This window comes from Astyanax mexicanus, chromosome 17, assembly GCF_023375975.1.
Source record: "Astyanax mexicanus isolate ESR-SI-001 chromosome 17, AstMex3_surface, whole genome shotgun sequence".
Taxonomy (NCBI): domain Eukaryota; kingdom Metazoa; phylum Chordata; class Actinopteri; order Characiformes; family Acestrorhamphidae; genus Astyanax; species Astyanax mexicanus.
The window spans coordinates 6,316,867-6,338,117 of record NC_064424.1 but is presented as its reverse complement, the minus strand read 5'-3'; the positions used below and the strand labels follow the sequence as shown (position 1 = coordinate 6,338,117).

Here is a 21,251-nt window from a genome sequence, read left to right as displayed (position 1 = left end):
AGGAAAATAACAGAGCATATTAAACATCATTTCAAAAGTAATTTACCTTTTTCTAAATATAACATAAAGAAAGAAATATATTTCTCTAAAACTCAATCTGCTGGAGTTTTCACTACTCACCTGGTAGTAGTGAAAGATGGAGTCGGCCATCGAGTCTTTGCCTGGCACAGTATTGGTCCACAGTTTCTTCATGAAATACACCTGATACGTCAGTGAAGGCACTATAGCTTCAACATAAACAGCACTTAATATGTTAATACCTTTCTTTCAGGAAGATATACTGACAAAAATAGCTATCAGCATAAAATTAATATAAATCAATCATTACCATCCTTTACAGGTCTGTTCTTCTTGATCCAGTCAGTGAGGTGTCTCACAAAGTCAAAAAAGAAATCTCCATCTGGCACACTGATGACCTGCAAAATAACAAGTGTTTAAAAATAGAGTGAGGAGGAGGGGCAGGGGGGGGACAAACAAGACTACAGTTATACTGTAGACCACTTCAGTTATTAAATCAGTTTCTCAGATTATGCTATTTATAGATTTATGTTTAAGTAAAATGAACATTGATTATTTTATTCTAAAAACTACAGACAACATTTCTCCCAAATTCCAAATAAAAATATCGTCATTTAGAGCATTTATTTACAGAAAATGAGAAATGGCTGAAATATGAAAAAACACCTCAAATGATGCAAAGAAAACAAGATCATATTCATAAATATTTAAGTTAAGTCAAGAAATTAATATTTGATGGAATAACCCTGGTTTTTAATCACAGTTTTCATGCATCTTGGCATGTTCTCCTCCACCAGTCTTACACACTGCTTTTTGATAACTTTATGCTGCTTTACTCCTGGTGCAAAAATTCAAGCAGTTCAGTTTGGTTTGATGGCTTGTGATCATCCATCTTTCTCTTGATTATATTCCAGAGGGTTTCAATTTGGTAAAATCAAAGAAACTCTTAATTTTAAGTGGTCTCTTACAGCATGAAGGAAAAGCAGCAACTATTGTTCAGCACCTCCAGGAACTCCTTCCTTCAAGATGCTGAGAAAACTATTCCAGGAGATTAAAATAGCAAAAATGTGCAGATCTGTCCTCAAAGATAAATGTGCTATTTAGAAGAATCTAAAGTATAAAACATATTCTGTTTTTTTTACACTTTTTATTTAGTAAATAAATCCACATGTGTTGCTGTATAGCTTTAATATAGTGTCAATATTAAATTTACAATGTAAAAAAATCATAAAAGAAAGAAAACACATTGAATGACAAGCAGAGAAACAGAAAAAAAGGACATGTATGAAATCTATAGGGTGTCTGGAAATGCTGTAAAAGATATTTAAGACTGGTGAAATATGAGTGTTTATTTAGTAACACATATTGAATGAAATACAAAAATGATGTTGGTCCTAAAGCTTCAGTTACAGCATATCAGAGGGTCATAAAATGTATTGATATCTTTGGCAGGGATTTTACTGTTCCACTGCTGGTTTACTCTACCTTATCAGAAATCTTGACAAACAGACTGAAGCCCTCAGATGATTTGAGCAGCATTCTGCCAGAAATGTTCAGACAGAAGTCTTTGGCCTTTGTGCTTGACTCCACTTCAAAAGCCTGAAAAATAAGATTGACTTTAGATCAGACAGCTGTCAGAGGAAAAGCACAGAGAGGTCAAACACATTTCTTATTTTATTTTTGAACAAGTTTATTCTCTTATCATTCTGCAGAACATGAGCTGATTAATAAAAGGAACAAAGTAACACATTGCACATTATACACTGTTTACCTAAAAGACTGTTTATTTATTTTATTTTGTGGCTTTAATCACTACAGCTGTTTTTAATTCTTCAGCACACGCCGTTCCCTAATGCCCAGCGCAAACAGCCCCACTCTATAATACTGCAGCTGAAATTGGTTAAGAATACTAATGAGGTCAGAGCCTGATAGGACATCGTTCCTGCTTCCTCAGGCACTCCTGCCAACTACAGCACCAAAAACACATTTTACTACAGTCAAGAAATGTTATTCCAGTAGAAATACAGTATATCAGGTATTCTCCACCTTTCCCTCCTTATGGCCCACCTGATCATAACACAAAAGCATAACTTCCCACAAAAAACAAAAACTTTTTTGGCATGGTGTTCCTGTAAATGACCTGCTGTTTCCTTTGCTGAGAAGTGTTGGACACATCCAGGTAGCTGTACCATTAAAATAGCAATTCACCTAAGTCAGAGCAAAGCTGTCTCTTAAAGGGGAAAAGCAGGTGACACTTTGATTGGTTTATTTCATGTTATGTCCAAAACCAAGCACACCCATGATTAATTAAGAGAATTACTTGATGCTTTTTGTGTGTTACTTTTCCTGTTGTTATGATAGCAAAGACACAATGACGCCCTAAATCAAGCTGCACGGTTAACAGCTCACCTAAAGATCACTAAAATAGGGCTATTTATATTTGTTTATATATTTTATTTATTTTAATGTGCTAAGACCTATTAGAATTATTAGAAGACAAAAAGCCCTGTTTTAGCTTTAGGCCGTTAAGGCCATGTACACTGAGCAACTTAAAGCTCATGTCCGAAGAATCATTTTAAACTGGGCGGGTGTGATGTGGTCTCCTTTCAGAGTGGATAAATCTGATTCCAGGTTATGTTCAGTCAGAGAGAGAGAGAGAGAGAGCTCAGTCAGAAACTTCACTCCTTCGTTTCTTTGGTTTTACTATGAGTGAATGAGCTACTGAGCTCTGAGTTTCCCCTTCTGAAGTCTCCACTGCTCCACCAGCCGCTCGCGTTTAGTAAAACTGAGCCGGATCCTCTTTTACAGGCTGTATGTGTGACGTAAGTGCGTAAAGATGCGTGACGTGGTCAGAAGAAGAACTCCTGTGAAAAGTGACCAACACCCCAGTTTTTAGAATGAATATATTAGGCTTAGCAGGGATGGTCATTTCAGCACACTGATACCATTAAACACAATATTTTATCCCTTCTCCACTCAGACATGCTTCTGCTTTCAGTTTAGAAACAAAATAATACTGACTGACACTTTAATTTAGGTTATATATGTACATCTTGTGTGGCTGGAAATGCAAAAAAAGGCACGGACTAATTCTCTTAATTATTCATGGGTGTGTTTTCTGCAAACGTAAATGTGTACCTGAAGTGCAGAAGTCAATGTGGAAATGTTTAATTTAAAATGTTAGCAAATTCGAGACACTCTACCCATGCACAGTGTAAAATGCTGGAGAAACAGAGCAGATGAGTATTTATTCAAGCAGTCATCCAACGCCTGAGCTGCCCTCTAGTGGAAACCTCCAGTAACACGCATATCACACAGGCAAGTATGTGAAGTGGTACGTTCACAACGCAGCCTATAGACTACTGCCTCCCTCTGAGGAATATCTGTGGACCAGTACAGGGTGCTTCACCTCATCTGTGTCATCAGGGAAGTAGACCTTGTGAAAGATCTGTGTGGTCTTGTGCTGGATGGCTTCCACCTCCACCAGGTGAGGAGGATACTTTCTGGAGCCGTTTCTAACGGAACATACCAGAAGAAAATGTCAGTGCACAGGATGCTGCAGTTTTTGTGGTTCAGTAAAGTAAATTTATTTGGACTTTTATTTTTATGTTGTTACCTCAAGGCTTTCTGCAGCCTCTGCATGCAGTCCGGGGCCAGCGGGTGGTGCTTCCTGGACTGCAGGAACTTCTGCACGTGAGGCAGGAGGTTGTTACTGGGAGGGAAGAGGCCAGTACAAAGCCACAGCAGCTCCCAGCCCTTCTCCTCACTGAACCTGCAAACATAACAGCATGACTGATTTAACACTGACATATTTGCTGTGAAGGAGCCATCAAAGGAAGGGTTTAGTAATACAAGTACCGTATCTTTTTGGACAAAGAGAACGACATAAAATCATTTAATTGTCCCAAAGATCCGGTGCGCCATATGCATGAATTTTACCAGTCACTTATAAATGACAGGAAAGCCACTTATAAAAAGTAAAGCAACTTATAAAAGTAATAAAAAGATAAAAATATTTTCAGATTTTTTTCCATTTTTCTCCCAATTTGGCTATCCAATTGTCCCACCCCTTTGTTCGTCCCTATCACCAGTGACTCCTCCGACACATGCTAGCGCACTCAGATGAAAGCACATTGACTAGGTTCCGATAAATCAGCTCACAGATGCCTCGTGCCGCCTGGAAAAGAGCGCCATCTACTCACCCGGAGGGAGCAAGGTCAATTTTCCTCCTTCTGGGCCTGGGCAGCTGATGGCAAGCTGCATAAACATGATTGGAACCTGCGACCTCCCGTTCATAGTGCAGCACATTAGACCACTGGACCACTGTGCGCCCCCAAGATTACCTTTTATTACTCTTATTTACTATAAAATGGATTGAATCTCAAAACTAACTCTCACTGCTTTCTCCTCTTTCCTCTTCTAATACTTTCTCTCGTGCTCTTACCATTTACGTTCCTGTAAGGCATTTGTTTGACAGGTTTCTATGTCTAACTGGCTTGGTCCACCCGCTTATCTACAAATACTAAATATTTAAATTACTACATTTTAGATGCTAAAGATGGTGTGTTGTTTTATTTACTGTTTTTTTTTTTTTACAAAATTTATATTAGTACATAGTACACCTGAACATATTAGATATTTAAATAGGCTCTGAAAAGCTGCTTACAAAGGAAACACCCTTTTTTATTAGCATTAGCAGGACTCCTAATGAAGCAACATACTTCACATGGTTTTCAGTGAGCTGCTTCATTATCTGGCAGAAGATCTCGTCCTTCAGTGGTTCAGCCTTCAGAGGTCCCTCGAAGATCTGATCGGTCAGTTCATTGACCGAGCGAGTTCTCTTAGACGGGTAGTCACCCATATACTTCATGATAGGTGCAGCAGAGGAGTTAAGGAGCAGAAGAGCAGACACATGGAGCAACAGATGATGTAACAAGTCAAAGATACAGGCTACAGGGCTAGATCAGTACAATTTGCATTTAAAGGATATCTATGAAGGCCAGGCAGGCTTCCTGACAGAGCTCTTCATTGTTGAGGACCTTCTTCAGCAGGGGCTGCTTGAGAGGTTCTCTGGAGCAGCACCACAGCTTATCCTTTCCCCTGCCTTTACTGATCATCACACGACTCAGAGTGCTCTTAGGAGGAGGTCTGCAAATCGAGGGGAGATACAAGAAGCATCAAAAGTTTACCTACCCAAAGAGAGAGAGCATGGCCAATTGTGCTCTCTCGGACTCCGGCTGCTGATAGCTAAGCAGCATGATATGGAATTCAAACCACATATATAACAAACTGTAGGGAAAAAAAAACTTCTATGTTCAAAATGTTAACTTTACTGAAGTGTGTTTCTTTGTGGTTTAAATATACCTGAAGTGATCAACAGAAAACTCCTCCAAAGTGTAGGGCTTCACTTTCTCCTCACTCTCCACCATATTAAGCTGTGATAAACTTATAGAATCCTTCCGCTGGTCTGGAGACATCGTCACCAACGCCTAAAACACAAGTAAAAAGGGGTCACTATATCTCCCTTAATAGGAGAATCTTAATAGGAATAAAAAAAGACATACAAACAAAAAGAATGGGCAGTTATGCTCTTTGTAATGTTCAAAAATTATGTTAATATTCTGTAATATGCACACTAACACACTAACTACTCCTCTAACACACTAACTACTTCTAACCTCATTTCCTTCTTCCCCTCCTTCACTCCTCTATCCTATTATTTCCCTTTGACCTCCTTTAGGCCCTATCTAAAGATGTTTTACTTTTAACTTCTATTACTTTTGTACTTCACTATTGTAAGTCGCTTTGGACAAAAGCGTCTGCCAAATGTAATGTAATGTAATTCCATAATTCAACAGTGTTAGGTTTGGTATTGTGAAGTCGGGCTGCAGTATATTCGAGTCGGGTTATGTAAAGTAAAATAACCTAGATGCAGACCCGGTGTAATCCAATTTAAGAGGATAGTCTTTTTAGAAGCAGTGAATCTAGTGAAGAGTTACTTGCTTTGAGTCAGGCTGAGATTCATATGAGAGTCATCATTCAGAAGGTAGAAACAAATGTCAGAAGGAAATTCTATCTATACAAATTCTGATAATCGTAAATTAACATGAACTGATGAAAAACCTTCTCAATCAATGTTTTTTCTTATTTTTTTCCCACTAAATTGTAAATGAATCATATTTTTTTCAGACTATCAAGAAACCCATAAGAAATCATGTAGTAACTTAACCCTAGAACGCTAACGCCGAGTAATTTTCACCCACACTATTTTTCATGTGATTTCCATTGTGTTGCTGCTGTTGCTCTGAGTTGCATGGGACTTTGGGGAGCTTCAGAGTGATGATCATTGATGTTATTAATGTTATGGTTGATTCCCTCCTCCCGTCTATGTTTTTTTAAGAGGTTTTTATATGACGTTAGTGATAGAGAGTAAGATATTTCATGGGTGTAATTTACCAATGTTTGTGTGTTTAAACCAGGCGCTCACATGTCACAGGAATGGGTGGACCAAAGACCAAGTTCTCAGCAGCATTATTTATTTTAATTCATTCATGATATATTTTTTTATTTTATTTGATGTTGTTTGTTGTACAATTAAAGAAGGGTTCCAAAACTTGTCATACAGTGATTACCCAATGTTAGTGATGGTGTTACTAATTTTAACATTAGTGTTCTAGTGTTAAAAGTGTTAAACAAACCAAAATACTCTGTTAACTTGCGGTTTCTAAGGCTAGTAACTCATAACATGCAAAGTTGCCATCTAAGCAAGAGGTGAAAATCTATTTAATTTAAGGTGTGTCCAAACTTTTGCCTGGTACTGTGTGTAGATGAAGAATGAAAGTCTGGAATCACAATTCCCGGAAATTTTAGGGGCAGATTCCCAAACAGAGATTAAAGAATGCTAAGCTATGCGGAGTCTATGTATATATATATATATATATATATCTATGTTATTTTTAGTTCAGTGATGGCGGCGCTCGGAGCTGAAGCTATCATTATATGAGGTAAACTGTGGTTTTTAATAAGCTTCTTGTGCACTTTTTAAGTTATTAATGCCTCGTTTTAAATGTCAGGATGTCTCCGGATTATAGCAAGGAGGTGTGGAGCTACTTTGAGCTGGATCACGGTGGAAAAAGTGATTTATCAGGGTAAAATATGCCCCGTATCACCCAGTCTGAATGGTGTTTGGACAAACTGTTAAAATGTCTGGACCTCGGAACGCTGTGGGAGAACGGAGGTGTGCTATTCATCAAAGGTAAGAACTTTTTATCATGTTTTACTACAAAAAAGTCCATTTTACACCAGAGATAGTTCTCCTTTAAGCCTAGTCTTGGACTACACAGCATTAAAATGGTGTAAAGTGAAGAGTAGAAAGGCTGTCTCACCACAATATCATACTGGGGTCTGGTGATGGTGGGCAGGACGTAGACGCTGTCTGCTGGGAAGTCCCCCCTCTTCTTGGTCCTGTCATTGACTCCGTGAGCCCAGCCAGAGGTCAGTACATGCTCTCCTGTGTGTTCATCCAGCAGGATCAAATCTCCCTTTGAGAAACTCAGGAACGAGGAGTCATGCCCTGCTGCAGAAACCCACAACCACAAAACCTCAATTAATCATCACCAGGCAGAAACCCTCACACTGCAGCTGCTGTAAATACATTCACAATAGTGCTTAACATACAGGAGTTGGACAATGAAACTGAAACACCTGCTTTTAGAGCACAATAATTTATTGTGGTGACGGACAGTTCTGGTGGAAACAGGAGAGTTGAGGTGCACATTGAATTGTGCCGTGATTTGATCAGCCGTGGTTTTATGTTTTTTGGATACAATCCGGGTTAGCACCCGAACATCCCTCTCAGACAGCTTCCTCTTACAGCGTCCACAGTTAATCCTGTTGGATGTGGTTGGTCCTTCTTGGTGGTATGCTGACATTACCCTGGATACCGTGGCTCTTGATGCATCACAAAGACTTGCTGTCTTGGTCACAGATGCTCCAGCAAGACGTGCACCAACAATTTGTCCTCTTTTGAACTCTGGTATGTCACCCATAATGTTGTGTGCATTGCAATATTTTGAGCAGAACTGTGCTCTAACCCTGCTAACTGAACCTTCACACTCCGCTCTTACTGGTGCAATGTGCAATTAATGAAGATTGGCCAACAGGCTGCTCCAATTTACAATTTATCCATGAAACTAAGACCAATTGGTACTTTTGGCAGTGTGGGCAGTGTGCCAAGTCCTGATGGAAAATGAAATCCACATCCCCATAAAAGTTGTCAGCAGAGAGAAAACACTGCACTGACTTTGGAACTTGATAATTGAACACAGTGGATCAACACCAGCAGATGACATGACTCTCAAAACCATCACTGATTGGTAGAAACTTCACACTAGACCCTCAAGCAGTTTGGACTGTGTGTCTCTCCACTCTTCCTCCAGACTCTGGTCCCTTGATTTACGAATAAAATAAAATTTACTGATGATCAGTGATGGTTTGGAGAGACAGGTCATCTGCTGGTGTTGATCCACTTTGAACATTAAAAACTATATTAATGAAATAAGGTTACTTTTCAATGATACTCATTTTTTTACTTGTCTAGGTTTTTGATAATGGATGTTTTTGCAGTGCAGTTTGGCAGTTTTGTAAGAAGTACAGCTCACCCATGTTATGGCTGTCCACCAGAGCCACCACGAACTTAGATCTCTTACGAAGACCATCTAAGAAGTTGACGACCAGTTCACGAATGTCTTCTGCGTTGTTGGAGGTGAAGGTGTACTCGTCTCCTTTAATAGTGGCCAGAGTGAAGCTGTGGCCCTGGAGTTTTCCTCCTCTGTGTGAGAGAGGAGATAAAGATAAAAAACTGCCCTCATTTATCCGGTCAAATGAACAAATATAAACAATTTAGATCAAAGTGATAACTGTGCACATTTAGCTGGGATTAACTGAAACAGACTGAAAGGTTAGATTGAACTGTCACTAAAAAAAGTATTCATTTACTATAATTTCATTTAGTATAAATCTGATATACCCCCTGGCCTGAATACATAGAAATATGTCAATTTGATTATTGAAAAGATTGATAATTTCTGATTAAATTGGAATGGTTGTGTGAACTGAGTGAATTTGCCTGTTTAATATGATATTACTGAACGTATTTCAGTGAAATAATTATACAGACGACACAGATTTACCCCTAACTGGTGCAGTTATTAGACCATTCATAACTTTATATTCCTGTGAATCTGAGTCGAATATTAGAAAGTGTTAAAGGATTACTGAACCTGCTGCTGGAAACTGCAGTGATCTCAGGGAAGGAAAGCTCCAGAAGAACCTGCTCCTGTTCATCCACAAAGTAAACTCCAGTCCAGTTCACCGCTACTATTACATCATTCTTTGGCAGACTGGGCCCTGTGAAAAAAACCTAATGTCAAAAATGTATCATTTACGAATATTTTAAACAACAAAACACACTAAATTACTATACAAATGTGCGCAATATTAACAGCATCAATATTTAGCTTCATGCTCAAATACTGAAACTAGTGTTTTCAGTAAAATAAATACAATTTGAAAAATACTTCTTGGTGAGTAGTCGGGCTATGCAATATGGCCCTAAAACATATCTGCATATTTTAGGAGAATTTCTGCAATAAAAATATTTATGGTGATATGAAAAAACACTAAAAAATATTTAATTTTCAAGAATACTCCACTGCAAAAAAATAAATGTTAAAAAATTACAAACAGTACTACAAAAGTTCTGTATTATAACAGTTACTAACAAGAAATAGTAGCAAAAAATATGTAAACTATTGTCCATTTTATGAACAACAGTAACTTAACAAGACGCTGATTTAAAAAAGAAATGATAATGCAATGGATTTAATAATGGAACATAAAGTATTGCAATGTTACAAAAACAGACTACAAAAAACTACATTTACAGCTGCATATAAACTGCAAACATCAAAAATTAAGCAAAAAGTATCTCTAAAGCTTCACAGTAAACAAAAAACCGCATCCAATTATTATAACATACTATTATTGGGTTGTAAGATATGATATAAAATACCTAATGTGTGGTTCTTAGTATTGGTAACACTTTACAATAAGGCACACAAATAATAGTATTTAAGTTAAATCATTATTAGACATTACAAAAATGTAATGCTTGAGTAATATTGTTAATAATAATAATAAATTCAGACATTTTCATGGTTAATAATGTCAATAGTGTCAATTAATAATTAGTTGAAACCTTGTGTGGTAAGTCCTGTAAGTTATTGTACACTTACTGTAAAGGGAAATTTAGCAACCGATTTAAATGCCAATGTCATGACATTAACCCTTGTGTGGTGTTCGGGTCTGTGGGACCCGTTTTCATTTTTCATCAAATGATACTAAAAATTTTTTTTTTCTAACTCAAACTCATTGGCATTGGCTCATTTTTTGTGAAAAACATATATCAAAACACATTTTCGATAAACACACACTGTACTCCCACCTACCACCCCCCCCCCCCCCCCCCCCAACACAGACACACACTTATTTCATATACAGTATGTTTGGCCAAGGGCTAATAAACATTGCTTCATTTGTAAATTTGAAACTAAACAAAATTTCTACTCATATCTTGAGTTTAATTCATTTTCTTTTACATTTTATTAAAAAACTAATAAAAAAAGAGTAGCACTTTTTGAAAGAAATGTAACATAAGAAAGGTAAAGGGCAAATATTAACCATGTAAGCTGTTTATATTGCTTGCAATTTAGGTGAAGCGAGCATGTGTAAAGCATTTTAATGTAGAATTGATTAATTTTGCTGAATTAAATACAAGTAACAAAGTAAACGAGTAACAAAAATATGAACACCACACAAGTGTTAAATGACATTAAATGTACACTGTATCCAAAAATAAAGCCAAATAAATGCAGATGTAAACTGCCTGTTTTTGTTTTTTCATGGAAAATAAAACTGTGCAAATGTTGCTTTTGTGTTGACCAACCAAATCATGATAATTTTTATTAAATCTACCTTTTATGACAGTGAACATCCTGCAGTTTGACTGTTGTGCATTCACAGATTGCAATATATTGATATATTGATATATTGTGCAGCCCTAGGTGAACAGGAGCTTTATTAAAGTCTACACAGGTGTTCCAAGCTGGTCATACCTGAGAACTTGAAGGCCTCATAGAAGCGTGAGAAAAGCAAAGGCCACTTAAAGCGAGCGAAGTCCACCACCTCCTCCTTCACTCTCTGCGGGTCGAACCTCTTCTGTGTGTATATTCCCTGCGGGCATTTAACAGTCAATAACACCAGTCTCCTCGCGCGCCGCCAGTCCTCCTCGTGCCAGTGCCAGTTCATATGCATAAAATATTACCAGCACATGCAATACCACAGCACTCCCACAATCCATTATATAGATCTCCAGCGTCATTAAACATTCATGTCCATCACTTTAACCTATGAGTTACCTACCTACAGAAGGGTAATTAAATCAGCCTTCACCCCTGAAGGAGGGAACGCACGATTAATGTTTCCCAGTCATCATCAGTCAAAGCTCAACTCACTGCCTCACTCAAGCCAAACAGAATTAGCACAGCGAGTGAGTGATCTGAACTGATTACAGGGCTCTCTTATCTCTCTTAGTTATAATATGTAGATAAATTTGGATTTTAGAATAGAACAGATAAAAAAATAGAAAGTGAAAATGGGATTGAATTTATGTAGATAATTGTTCATATATTATGAACAAATTAAAGTTAATTAAACTTAAAACTTAAAAAAGTTATTGTGCCTCCATAGTACGTTCATTTAGTTGATGATTTTTTTTATTATTTAATTTGCTTTGCACAATAAATCTACTTTTAGAATTTTATGGCCTTGTGAATAAAACATATTTGTATTGAGTCTTCATTTTGAATTCATTTAACTAAAATATAGATTTGAAATAAATTAGAGGGAGAAAGAAAATGCCATAAACTTAACAGATCACTGTGAACCCTTAGTTTGTTTTAAATCAAATAAATTCATCAAATAAAAAAGTCTGTTTTATGTCAAATTAAATAGTTCCAAACTCTACTTAGAGTAACTGAGTTTAGTCTACTGTCATTGACAGCTTTTCCCCCATTAGCTTCTTGCACAATCGTATTTGCATACTGGGTTTCTCCTCTAGTTTCTGACACTCACCGTCAGTGTGTAGTCACTCTCCCTCTTGGTCTGTAAAAAAATGTGCAGCACTTTCCTTTATTATTATTGCCAGTCTTATTTAAAATTTTGTTTGTCAGATTCTGCTATTCTGATTATGATTTATGAAGCAGTAGATGGAAAAAATATATATTTTTTAGGTTTATTAACATACAGTATTTGTCACACTTGGCACTGAAGGTGATCCTGTATCTCCCACACTCTACCTGCGATCTCCAGTCTCCGGACTACGGTACCCAGAATGCACCACACACTGACATCAATGCCATTTACATGAGAATGAGCACAATGCTACCAGGAATTCAATCACCTGAATATTGATTTCACCTGTTACATATACTATTAATAAACTCTCACCTCACTCACTCCTAGCAGAGTATTGACAGATTTTTTTCTTTGTACAAAGTATTTTTCCATTGCCTGTGTTAGCTCTCTCGATTTCGGCCTTGTTTTTGTATTTTCCGACCCTGATTTTTGCCTGCGTTCTGATATCGCCCTGCCTGTGTATGACCCTTGGACTGTGTATTGTTTATAGTATGTTTACTCCCTCTTGCTGTTGTTTACCGGTATTTAACTTGCTCGTTTTGCCTACTCATTTGCCCCTTACTCTATTTTTAATAAAGTGCATTGTCTGCATCTACGCATGTTTAAGTCCTGTCCTGTCATGACAATTATTTTCTTATTTTCTTATCTTATTTTAGCAATTTTAAAGGTAGTATTTGCATTTGGGTGTTTAATAATCTCCAATATTTCTAAAAACTCTAGCGTTTTTAGTAGCTCTTGGCCCAGGCAACACCACAGAGGACACACTGATACTAATGGAAGTGAATCTGAGAGAGGAACATGATGATGGAGCTTTTTACTGAATCTAAATTGTGATTAGAACCTATTACAGCATGTACAGAGCAGACTGAGCTGATGAGCAGGCTGCCCTGAGCTCACAGAGATTGAGGAGCGGTTCATGGCCGTGTGAATTGTTATTAACAGGGAGTGGCAGTAAGAGGTAGACAGGAAGAAGATGCCCTTGAGAATACAGTGAGACATGCAGACAGATAAGAGCTGGAAACATTTATCACAATAATATTACATTATTACTGGACTCTCGTTCACAAAGCAGGTTAAATCGGTCCAATTCCAATTTTCTCACCAAATCTGATGTTTGTTTTAAGGTGTTCACACTATTTTTATTTAACATTGGTCTGAACAGTCTGTACTGTGTATCTGATGCACAAAACAGAATCGCTTCACGTGAAGTTTCGGTTTCATCCTAGTCAGAATCTCAAGAGACATGAATGAGCTCAGGCTGCAGCTAAAATCACAGGTAATTTACCCAGCCTCACTGAAAAAGGCACATTATAAGACACAAACAATTCTTTTTATAAATGTATTTTTTAAGTTTTCATCTTCATTTGATGCTGTAGCCTCATTCTATGGTCACATTATGCCATTTCATTAAAAACATTAAGCAGTTGTGACATTCTGACATTAAACACTACAAAAAAAAAATCTTAGAAAGTTAAATTTTCTTAAATCTACTTTAAATATCAGAATATTCAACTTCAACTGGCAGATAGTTTTGCTTATTTTAAGCATTATTTCTTGGCAAAAACAAAGTTTCCAGAATTAAGCAAAATGATCTGCCAATACAATAGAACCGTTTTACTTTAATAACCTCAAAATGAGAATTATTAGATATATAGACTTCATTTAAGAGGATTTCACTTGCTAAGTCATATGTTTTTAATGTACTGCAAAAAACGTAAAAAAAAACCCAGCAAGTAAAATGATTTTATTTGAAAGCAATAAATCTATTTTTAAACATAAGATTTTTTCTCTTACTCAGCATTGTAAACGTAAGATTATTTTACTTACTTTAGGAAAACTACCTTCAAGTCACTAGTCAAATTATTCTGATTCTTGTGCCCAAATTTACAGCATAAAATCAGGGGTTTTATTGATTTAAGTCTTAGTTAAAGGACTTCTTGCAACAAAAAAAAATGCTAAAAAATATTACCCCATTGGCAGATTTGTTTGTTTACTATAAGCTTATATGTCTCAATTTTAATATATATTTTTGTATTATATAGTATTATATTGTTTTTTTCATGGATTTTTTGCAGTGTTAAACTAAAATGTGCATCTGGCTCTTCAGAGAGTTATAATGTTGTGAATTGGATATGTATCAAATTGTTTTACCACATATTTAAGGGACCCAACATCAGAATTGAAAATGTTTCAATGTATTTTTTTATGTTCACACTGCCACACTAATGACACAACTGTGTTATATATGCTGTAAAAGATCAGATTTGGGCTGCTTTTACGGTACCGGTACCTTCAGTGTGAACACAGCTAATGATAACACTATTAAATGAAGGGGGGAGTAATCCTGTGATTGTGAATGGGCTGGTGAGTTAGTGAAGCACTTGGTGAAATGCCTGATTCTAATGAAGGGACTTTTATTCCAGCAGCTAAATTAGTAAAGAGCTCAGCTGATGATTTACTGTCCTCTTCCTCACACAAGCTCTGATTAGCAGGTACCTTTTTGTGAGTGGTCATGATGACCTGAGCCCACTTGTCCATGGTTCTGGAGGAGCTGATCTCTCGGTCGGGGATGTAGGAGGGGATGAGGCTCAGCAGGCGGTCCTGCAGAATCTCACAGCCGTACTCTATATAATACTGCTGAGAGGCCAGCTCAGCCAAGTCCTCCTCCTGATATTAATACATACACACACACACAAAAAAATAAACATATAAATTACAAATTACTTACAAAATCATCATTACTATGTGTAAAATTCCTCATTTTATCTAATATGATACTTTTTTCCATAACAAAATACTATAAGCAATAGTGGTGGGCGATATGAACACCAAATTTCATGGTATTTTCACAATAACGATACTCTATGCAATATAACAAACCATTGAATTAAAAATATATATTTTAAGAATACACTACTGCAACAAAATTAAAAGTACATTTTATTATTGCACACAATATGATATTGCACACCCCTAACGGAGATATTAAAAAAAATATAGAAGACTTTTATCAGATTTGTAACAAAAGTCAATGATCCAGAATGTCATGATACTAATAATAATGCGCTTCAAGTATCTCCATATATTCAGGATTAAAGTAAAATAAATGATACTGTGCAGATATAATCTGTCTCTAGTATATATATATAATATGAAATGAGAACAGTGTGGACATTATTTTAATGTTATTGGACATTGTTTTAATGTAAAATCTTTACAAAATAAGCTCAAACAACAGTAATTGCTAATGGTTGTTATGACAACCCTAGTCATGGTGTTGCTTAGAGGTTGCTAGGTATGGTATTGTTAAGTGCTTGCCGTACCCCGTCACAGCGGTACTCCCCGAACTTCACCCCACGGACGATCTGCTGGTAGACGAGGTTAGTGGCCACGCTGTCCTCAGCAGGGTTGTGCCAGGGTGTGAAGATTTCCTTCCTGAAGAACAGCCTCCAGGGGGCGTTACGCTCCTGAGCCCCCTGCTCTTTGGCGTACTGCTCACACTGAGACACCGCATCCATCACATGGTCCTTTCCACTGCCCAGAGAAGATACCTGAGCAAATTACACACAAAATCAATGACGAAATACCCTATATACTCATATATATATATATATATATATATATATACCACATATACCACACTGCATAAAATAATCTCATTTATTGTAAACACAGACTGAGAAAGAGCTGATGTGTGATTGACTGTACTGTAACAGATTCAGGAAAGAATTAGAGCAATCCTTTCACAGAGGATCCATCCAGCTAGGTGTCTAAAGCCCTGCCACTATGATCAGGAGATCCTGTTTGAATCCTGTATATGTAGCTCACCATCAGCTGTCGGAGCCCCGAGAGAGCGCAATTGGTCTTGCTCTCTCTGGGTGGGTACAGTAGATGGTGCTATCTCCACACATCATTCTAAGGGTGATGTCCGCAGCACAAGTCGTCTGTGAGCTGATGTATCAGAACCAAGTCGCTGCGCTTTCCTCCGAGTGCACTGTGCTGTGATGCTATTAGGCAATGATGCATCAGCAGCAGTTTGAAAACAGGTGGAATCTGACTTGTATCACGTATCGGAGGAGGCACTGGAGGTAATTGGCCATGTAAATTGGGGAGAAAATGTGAAAAATGTGAGTAGCATCACAGCGCTACTCACAAGCGCAGCGACTCGGTTCTGATACATCAGCTCACAGACGCAGCCTTGTGCTGATCAACATCACCCTTTGGAGTGATGAGAGGAAAGAGCGCCATCTACTGTACCCAATTATGCTCTCTCAGGGCTCCGGCAGCTGATTGCAAGCTACATGTACAGGATTCGGATGCTCTACGATTCTTGAGCTAATCTGAAGCTATATGAAGTTTGAATATCTGTAGAGAGGGACTCTGCAATACTGGTTTTATACATCTGTTGCCATGGAAGTGTTTGAAACACCAGAGATCACAAGATGTGGATGTGTGATTGAATGCTTTTGGCAATATAATGTATCTATGTAACAGAACATTTTCCACAATCACATTCTATCTAACTAAAAGATGTATACGTGAATTATTAGCATAATTATTATTATTAATAATGATATAAATGACACCAAAGCCAAAACTGGGCCAAACGTGCCTTATCAAACAGAGCGATGTAAAGAGAGAAGCCGAAACGATCCTTCAGGCCGATCTTGTCCGCCAGAGCATTGCAGAGCTCTTTAGCTGTGGTGGCTGAATCAGTCAGCAGGGTCTTAGTGGTGCCATCCATGAAGGTCACCGGTAACATGATGGGCTTCTTGGATTTAGTGGCCTGTAGGAGAAGAGAGAGAAACATCCAGCTTCATCCAAAAATACATATTGCACTTTCATTTCTTATGGCTGTGAATAGAGGTGGTACTGAGTAATGAGGTGTACGTATTTAATTAATGTTAATTTACATATTAACATGTTTAAAAATCAGTTTTTAATCAGGCGCTAATATAATCGCATGCTGCTGTTAATGAATCAGAATCTGTAAAAAAAAACTGAGCTGAGTAAATGTTCCCGTGTTAAATGAACACTATTAGAGTTGGTTTCCCAGACAGGGATAAATAGCTAGTCTTATACTGCAAAGTATTTTTACTGAAGTATTTCCTAACTACAGTATGTGCCCTTTTACTTAAGTATTTTTAACTGCAATATTTGTACTTTTACTTACGTATTTTTAAACAGAGCATGTGTACTGAAACATTTTCTAAATTGAATGTTGGTACTTTTACTTAGATATTTTTTACAAGAGTATTTGTAATTTTACTGAATCACTTTCTAACTGGGGTATTAGTACTGGAGTACAAATTTAGTAGTATTTGTACTTTTACTCAAGTATTTTCTAAGTATTTTCTTAGTGCAGTATTTGTACTTTTATTTGAGTATTTTCTAAGTGAAATATTTGTACTTTTACTAAAACACTTCTATGTGGAGTATTTGTACTTTTACTTGATAATTTTCTAAGTATTCACTAAGTGAAGTATTTGTACTTTTACTGAGGATGTTTCTAAATATTCTCCAAGTAGCGTATTTTTACTTTTATTGCATTTTTTTAAAGTATTCTTTAAGTGGAGTATTTGTACTTTTACTGAAGTATTTCTATTTGGAGTATTTGTACTTTTACTTAAGTATTTTCTAAGTGGAGTATTTGTTCTTTAACTGAAGTATTTCTATTTAGAGTATTTGTTATTTTACTGAAGTATTTCTATTTGGAGTATTTGTTCTTTTACTACAGTATTTCTATTTGGAGTATTTGTTCTTTTACTACAGTATTTCTATTTGGAGTATTTGTGCTTTTACTAAAGTATTTGTAGTATTTGTTATTTTACTGAAGTATTTCTATTTGGAGTATTTGTTCTTTTACTACAGTATTTCTATTTGGAGTATTTGTGCTTTTACTAAAGTATTTGTAGTATTTGTTATTTTACTGAAGTATTTGTATTTGGAGTATTTGTTATTTTACTAAAGTATTTCTATTTGGAGTATTTGTTCTTTTACTGAAGTATTTCTATTTGGAGTATTTATTCTTCTACTGAAGTATTTCTATTTGGAGTATTTGTTATTTTACTGAAGTATTTCTATTTGGAGTATTTGTTCTTCTACTGAAGTGTAGGACCTGATATTTCTTCCACCTCTATCTCTGGGAGTTATGTTAACAGAGTTTCAGCACCTGCAGCTCCAGCCAGGAGGGAGGCTGAGTTCTGGTCTTGTTCACAAAAGTGCGTCTGAGTCTCTCTTCGCAGTACGGGGCGTAGCCCGGAGGCCCGGAGTTAATAAAGGTGCGCAGGTACTGTGAGATAACAGGAGAGTAGTGTCAGTGGTTATATTTGCACAGGGTGTTGTGTAAATCAGTCTCAGACAGGAGGGGAAGGTGTTTCTTTTACTTTGACAAATTTCTCTGATGGTGCGAAACAGCCCACGCAGAGTGAGAGCAGGATCCAGCCGCGAGCATGGCTGCTTTTAGACGGGTTCTGAGTCAGCTGCTTACAGATCTGACAGTAGATCTCATCTCTGTTAACGACACAAACACAGAAATAACGCAATGTTACATCTGACCAAATCTACTGCATGATAGATCATAATTTAAAGAAACTATTAAATCACCTGACAGCAGGTCGTAAAATGCCATTGCCAATGATGAAGTGAAGTTTCTCCAGGTTGGACGTCGGCCGGTCCTCCAGCATGCTGTTTCCCTGTAAACTGTAGTCGCTTTCAGTCAGCCGGCGCGTCACCTGAACAAAATAAAAAATGCAAAAAATAAAACAATACAAACTATGCTATTGTATCAATTTTAATCTTATGAGCACTTTAAACCTCTATACACACTGAACAAACATTACACTATGACCTCCTCCTTATTTCTACCCTTAATATTTTATTTCCACTGATTACATACAGATCTGGGAAAAAAAGAGACCACTTAAAAATTATGGGTTTCTTTGATTTTACCAAATTGAAAACCTCTGGAATATAATCAAGAGGAAGATGGATGATCACAAGTCATCAAACCACCAAGCTGAACTGCTTGATTTTTTGCACAAGGAGTAAAGGCATAAAGTTATCCAAAAGCAGTGTGTAAGACTGGTGGAGGAGAACATGATGCCAAGATGCATGAAAACTGTGATTAAAAACCAGGGTTATTCCACCAAATATTGATTTCTGAACTCTTAAAACTTGAATATGAATATGAACTTGTTTATTTTTTTGCATAATTTGAGAATTTTGGAGAAATGTTGTCTGTAGTTTGTAGAATAAAACAACAATGCCCATTTTACTCAAACATAAACCTATAAATAGCAAAAGCAGAGAAACTGATTCAGAAACTGAAGTGGTCTCCTATTTTTTCAGAGATGTATATGTTCAGATGTGCTAAAAAAAACAGATCATGGATGTAGAAACAATGAGGTGGTAATAACGTTGTAGCTATGTAACTTTTTTTTTTTTTTGCTGTCCAGATTAACAAATAATTATCTGGATACAATTTAGTTATAAAAAAAAATAGGATTTAGGCCAGCAGTCTGAACTTATCCCAAACAATCTCACCTCCTCTGTAATTTTTGACTTCTTCTTTAGAGTGAGAGACACCAGTTTATGCCGGACGCTGTTCCTCTTTTGGCTGTCAATAATGGAACTCTGAAAAAGAACAGAGACAGTGTATAGAAACAGTGTGACACAATCTTTCAAAAAGGTAAAAATAGTACAAAACAGCTGCATCTTTTAAACGTATTAAATCAAGTTCACAATTTAATTTCATGGACATATTTGTAAGTATTACAGCAAGTGGCTAAAACAACTGCATTCTCAAGCTGCATTTAAATGGCATTTTTAATCATAAAAATGGTCTAATAATGGTCTCTCCAAAAAATGGGGGAAACCATTTGGTGCATTTAGAATACAAGTACGTAAAGTAGAAAAACTATTTGCAGGGTGTAGGATAGCAATGAGCATTGGGGCCATCTTGTGCAGGGTGTAAAATAGGGCCCTAGGTGAATCTATGTGAGACTATGTGAAATTAAGTTTGTTGTTCCTAAAATAAATGTTGTTTTTTGCAATGTATAATATCTGTATTGAAATCAACATAATTTACCTATACTAAAGGAAAACATATGGTGTCATCCACTATTTATGCTAAAGAATTGATCATACAAACCTGAGCATACTAAAGCTTTAGTGTCTGAATACAATAATATCATCACAGTAATATCTAATCAAAGATCTGATTGGTAGAGGAGAGCATTTGGTGATCTTACAGCACACGTGATTGGTCTGTGAGTTTACTGCGCCACAAAGCACTGCACGTATACTGTAAAGACCAGAACAGTTCCGCCTCTATAAATGAACTCTCTCAGAATTTAATTTTTCCCAGTAGTTTATCGGTTTGGGTCTGCATTGGAAAAACGTCTGGGTCCGGACCCGGACCACGGTCCAACTATAAGTGATCCCTGATCTAGACTAAAGAAAAACATACCACCTGTTTCCTCCAGTGATTACGATACAGAATTGATCATACAAGCCTGATTTCATTAATGCTTTAAATCAGGGGTCACTAATAGGCGGACTGCGGTCCGGGTCTGGCCCCAGACGTCCAATGTGGACCCAAACCGATAAACTACAGAGAAGGATTTAATTCTGACAGAGTTTATTCAAAATGGCGGAGTATACAGTGAGAAGCTGCAGTCAGAAAATAAAGCGAAAAAGGCTAATTCAGATGGTGCGCACCAGTACCAAATACTACCTTTATAAAACATACTAACATTAATAATATTAAATAAAATGAAACTGCTGTTTTTAAACAAAGCTGATATTCTGGCCAAGTTCAGCAAACATTTCTCCATTTATTGTAAGATTTGCCATTAATGTAACTATCATGGCAGGCAGGCCTAAATCTAATATAAATAAAATGAAATAGAATAAATATAGCATTTTAAAACAAAGTTAACATACAGATTCACATTAATAGACTTGACAAGTTAAAT

General features: G+C 36.8%; 1 protein-coding gene across 3 annotated transcripts in view; it reads right to left on the bottom strand.

The window, feature by feature from the left end:
- Window positions 1–21,251, bottom strand: part of myo7ab (myosin VIIAb) — an 81,327-nt gene that overhangs the window by 7,122 nt on the left and 52,954 nt on the right. For all 3 annotated transcript variants that reach the window (XM_022675981.2, XM_049466559.1, XM_049466558.1), the window contains 19 exons: window positions 19,819–19,908; window positions 18,880–19,007; window positions 18,660–18,786; window positions 18,446–18,565; window positions 16,886–17,059; window positions 15,597–15,824; window positions 14,770–14,940; window positions 11,193–11,310; window positions 9,300–9,426; window positions 8,679–8,848; window positions 7,404–7,594; window positions 5,383–5,507; window positions 5,009–5,166; window positions 4,740–4,893; window positions 3,635–3,790; window positions 3,428–3,533; window positions 1,504–1,617; window positions 329–416; window positions 121–227 (listed from right to left, as the gene is read on the bottom strand). In XM_022675981.2, the coding sequence (XP_022531702.2) occupies window positions 121–227; window positions 329–416; window positions 1,504–1,617; window positions 3,428–3,533; window positions 3,635–3,790; window positions 4,740–4,893; window positions 5,009–5,166; window positions 5,383–5,507; window positions 7,404–7,594; window positions 8,679–8,848; window positions 9,300–9,426; window positions 11,193–11,310; window positions 14,770–14,940; window positions 15,597–15,824; window positions 16,886–17,059; window positions 18,446–18,565; window positions 18,660–18,786; window positions 18,880–19,007; window positions 19,819–19,908 (2,652 nt within the window). The remainder of the gene's footprint in view (window positions 1–120; window positions 228–328; window positions 417–1,503; window positions 1,618–3,427; window positions 3,534–3,634; window positions 3,791–4,739; window positions 4,894–5,008; window positions 5,167–5,382; window positions 5,508–7,403; window positions 7,595–8,678; window positions 8,849–9,299; window positions 9,427–11,192; window positions 11,311–14,769; window positions 14,941–15,596; window positions 15,825–16,885; window positions 17,060–18,445; window positions 18,566–18,659; window positions 18,787–18,879; window positions 19,008–19,818; window positions 19,909–21,251) is intronic.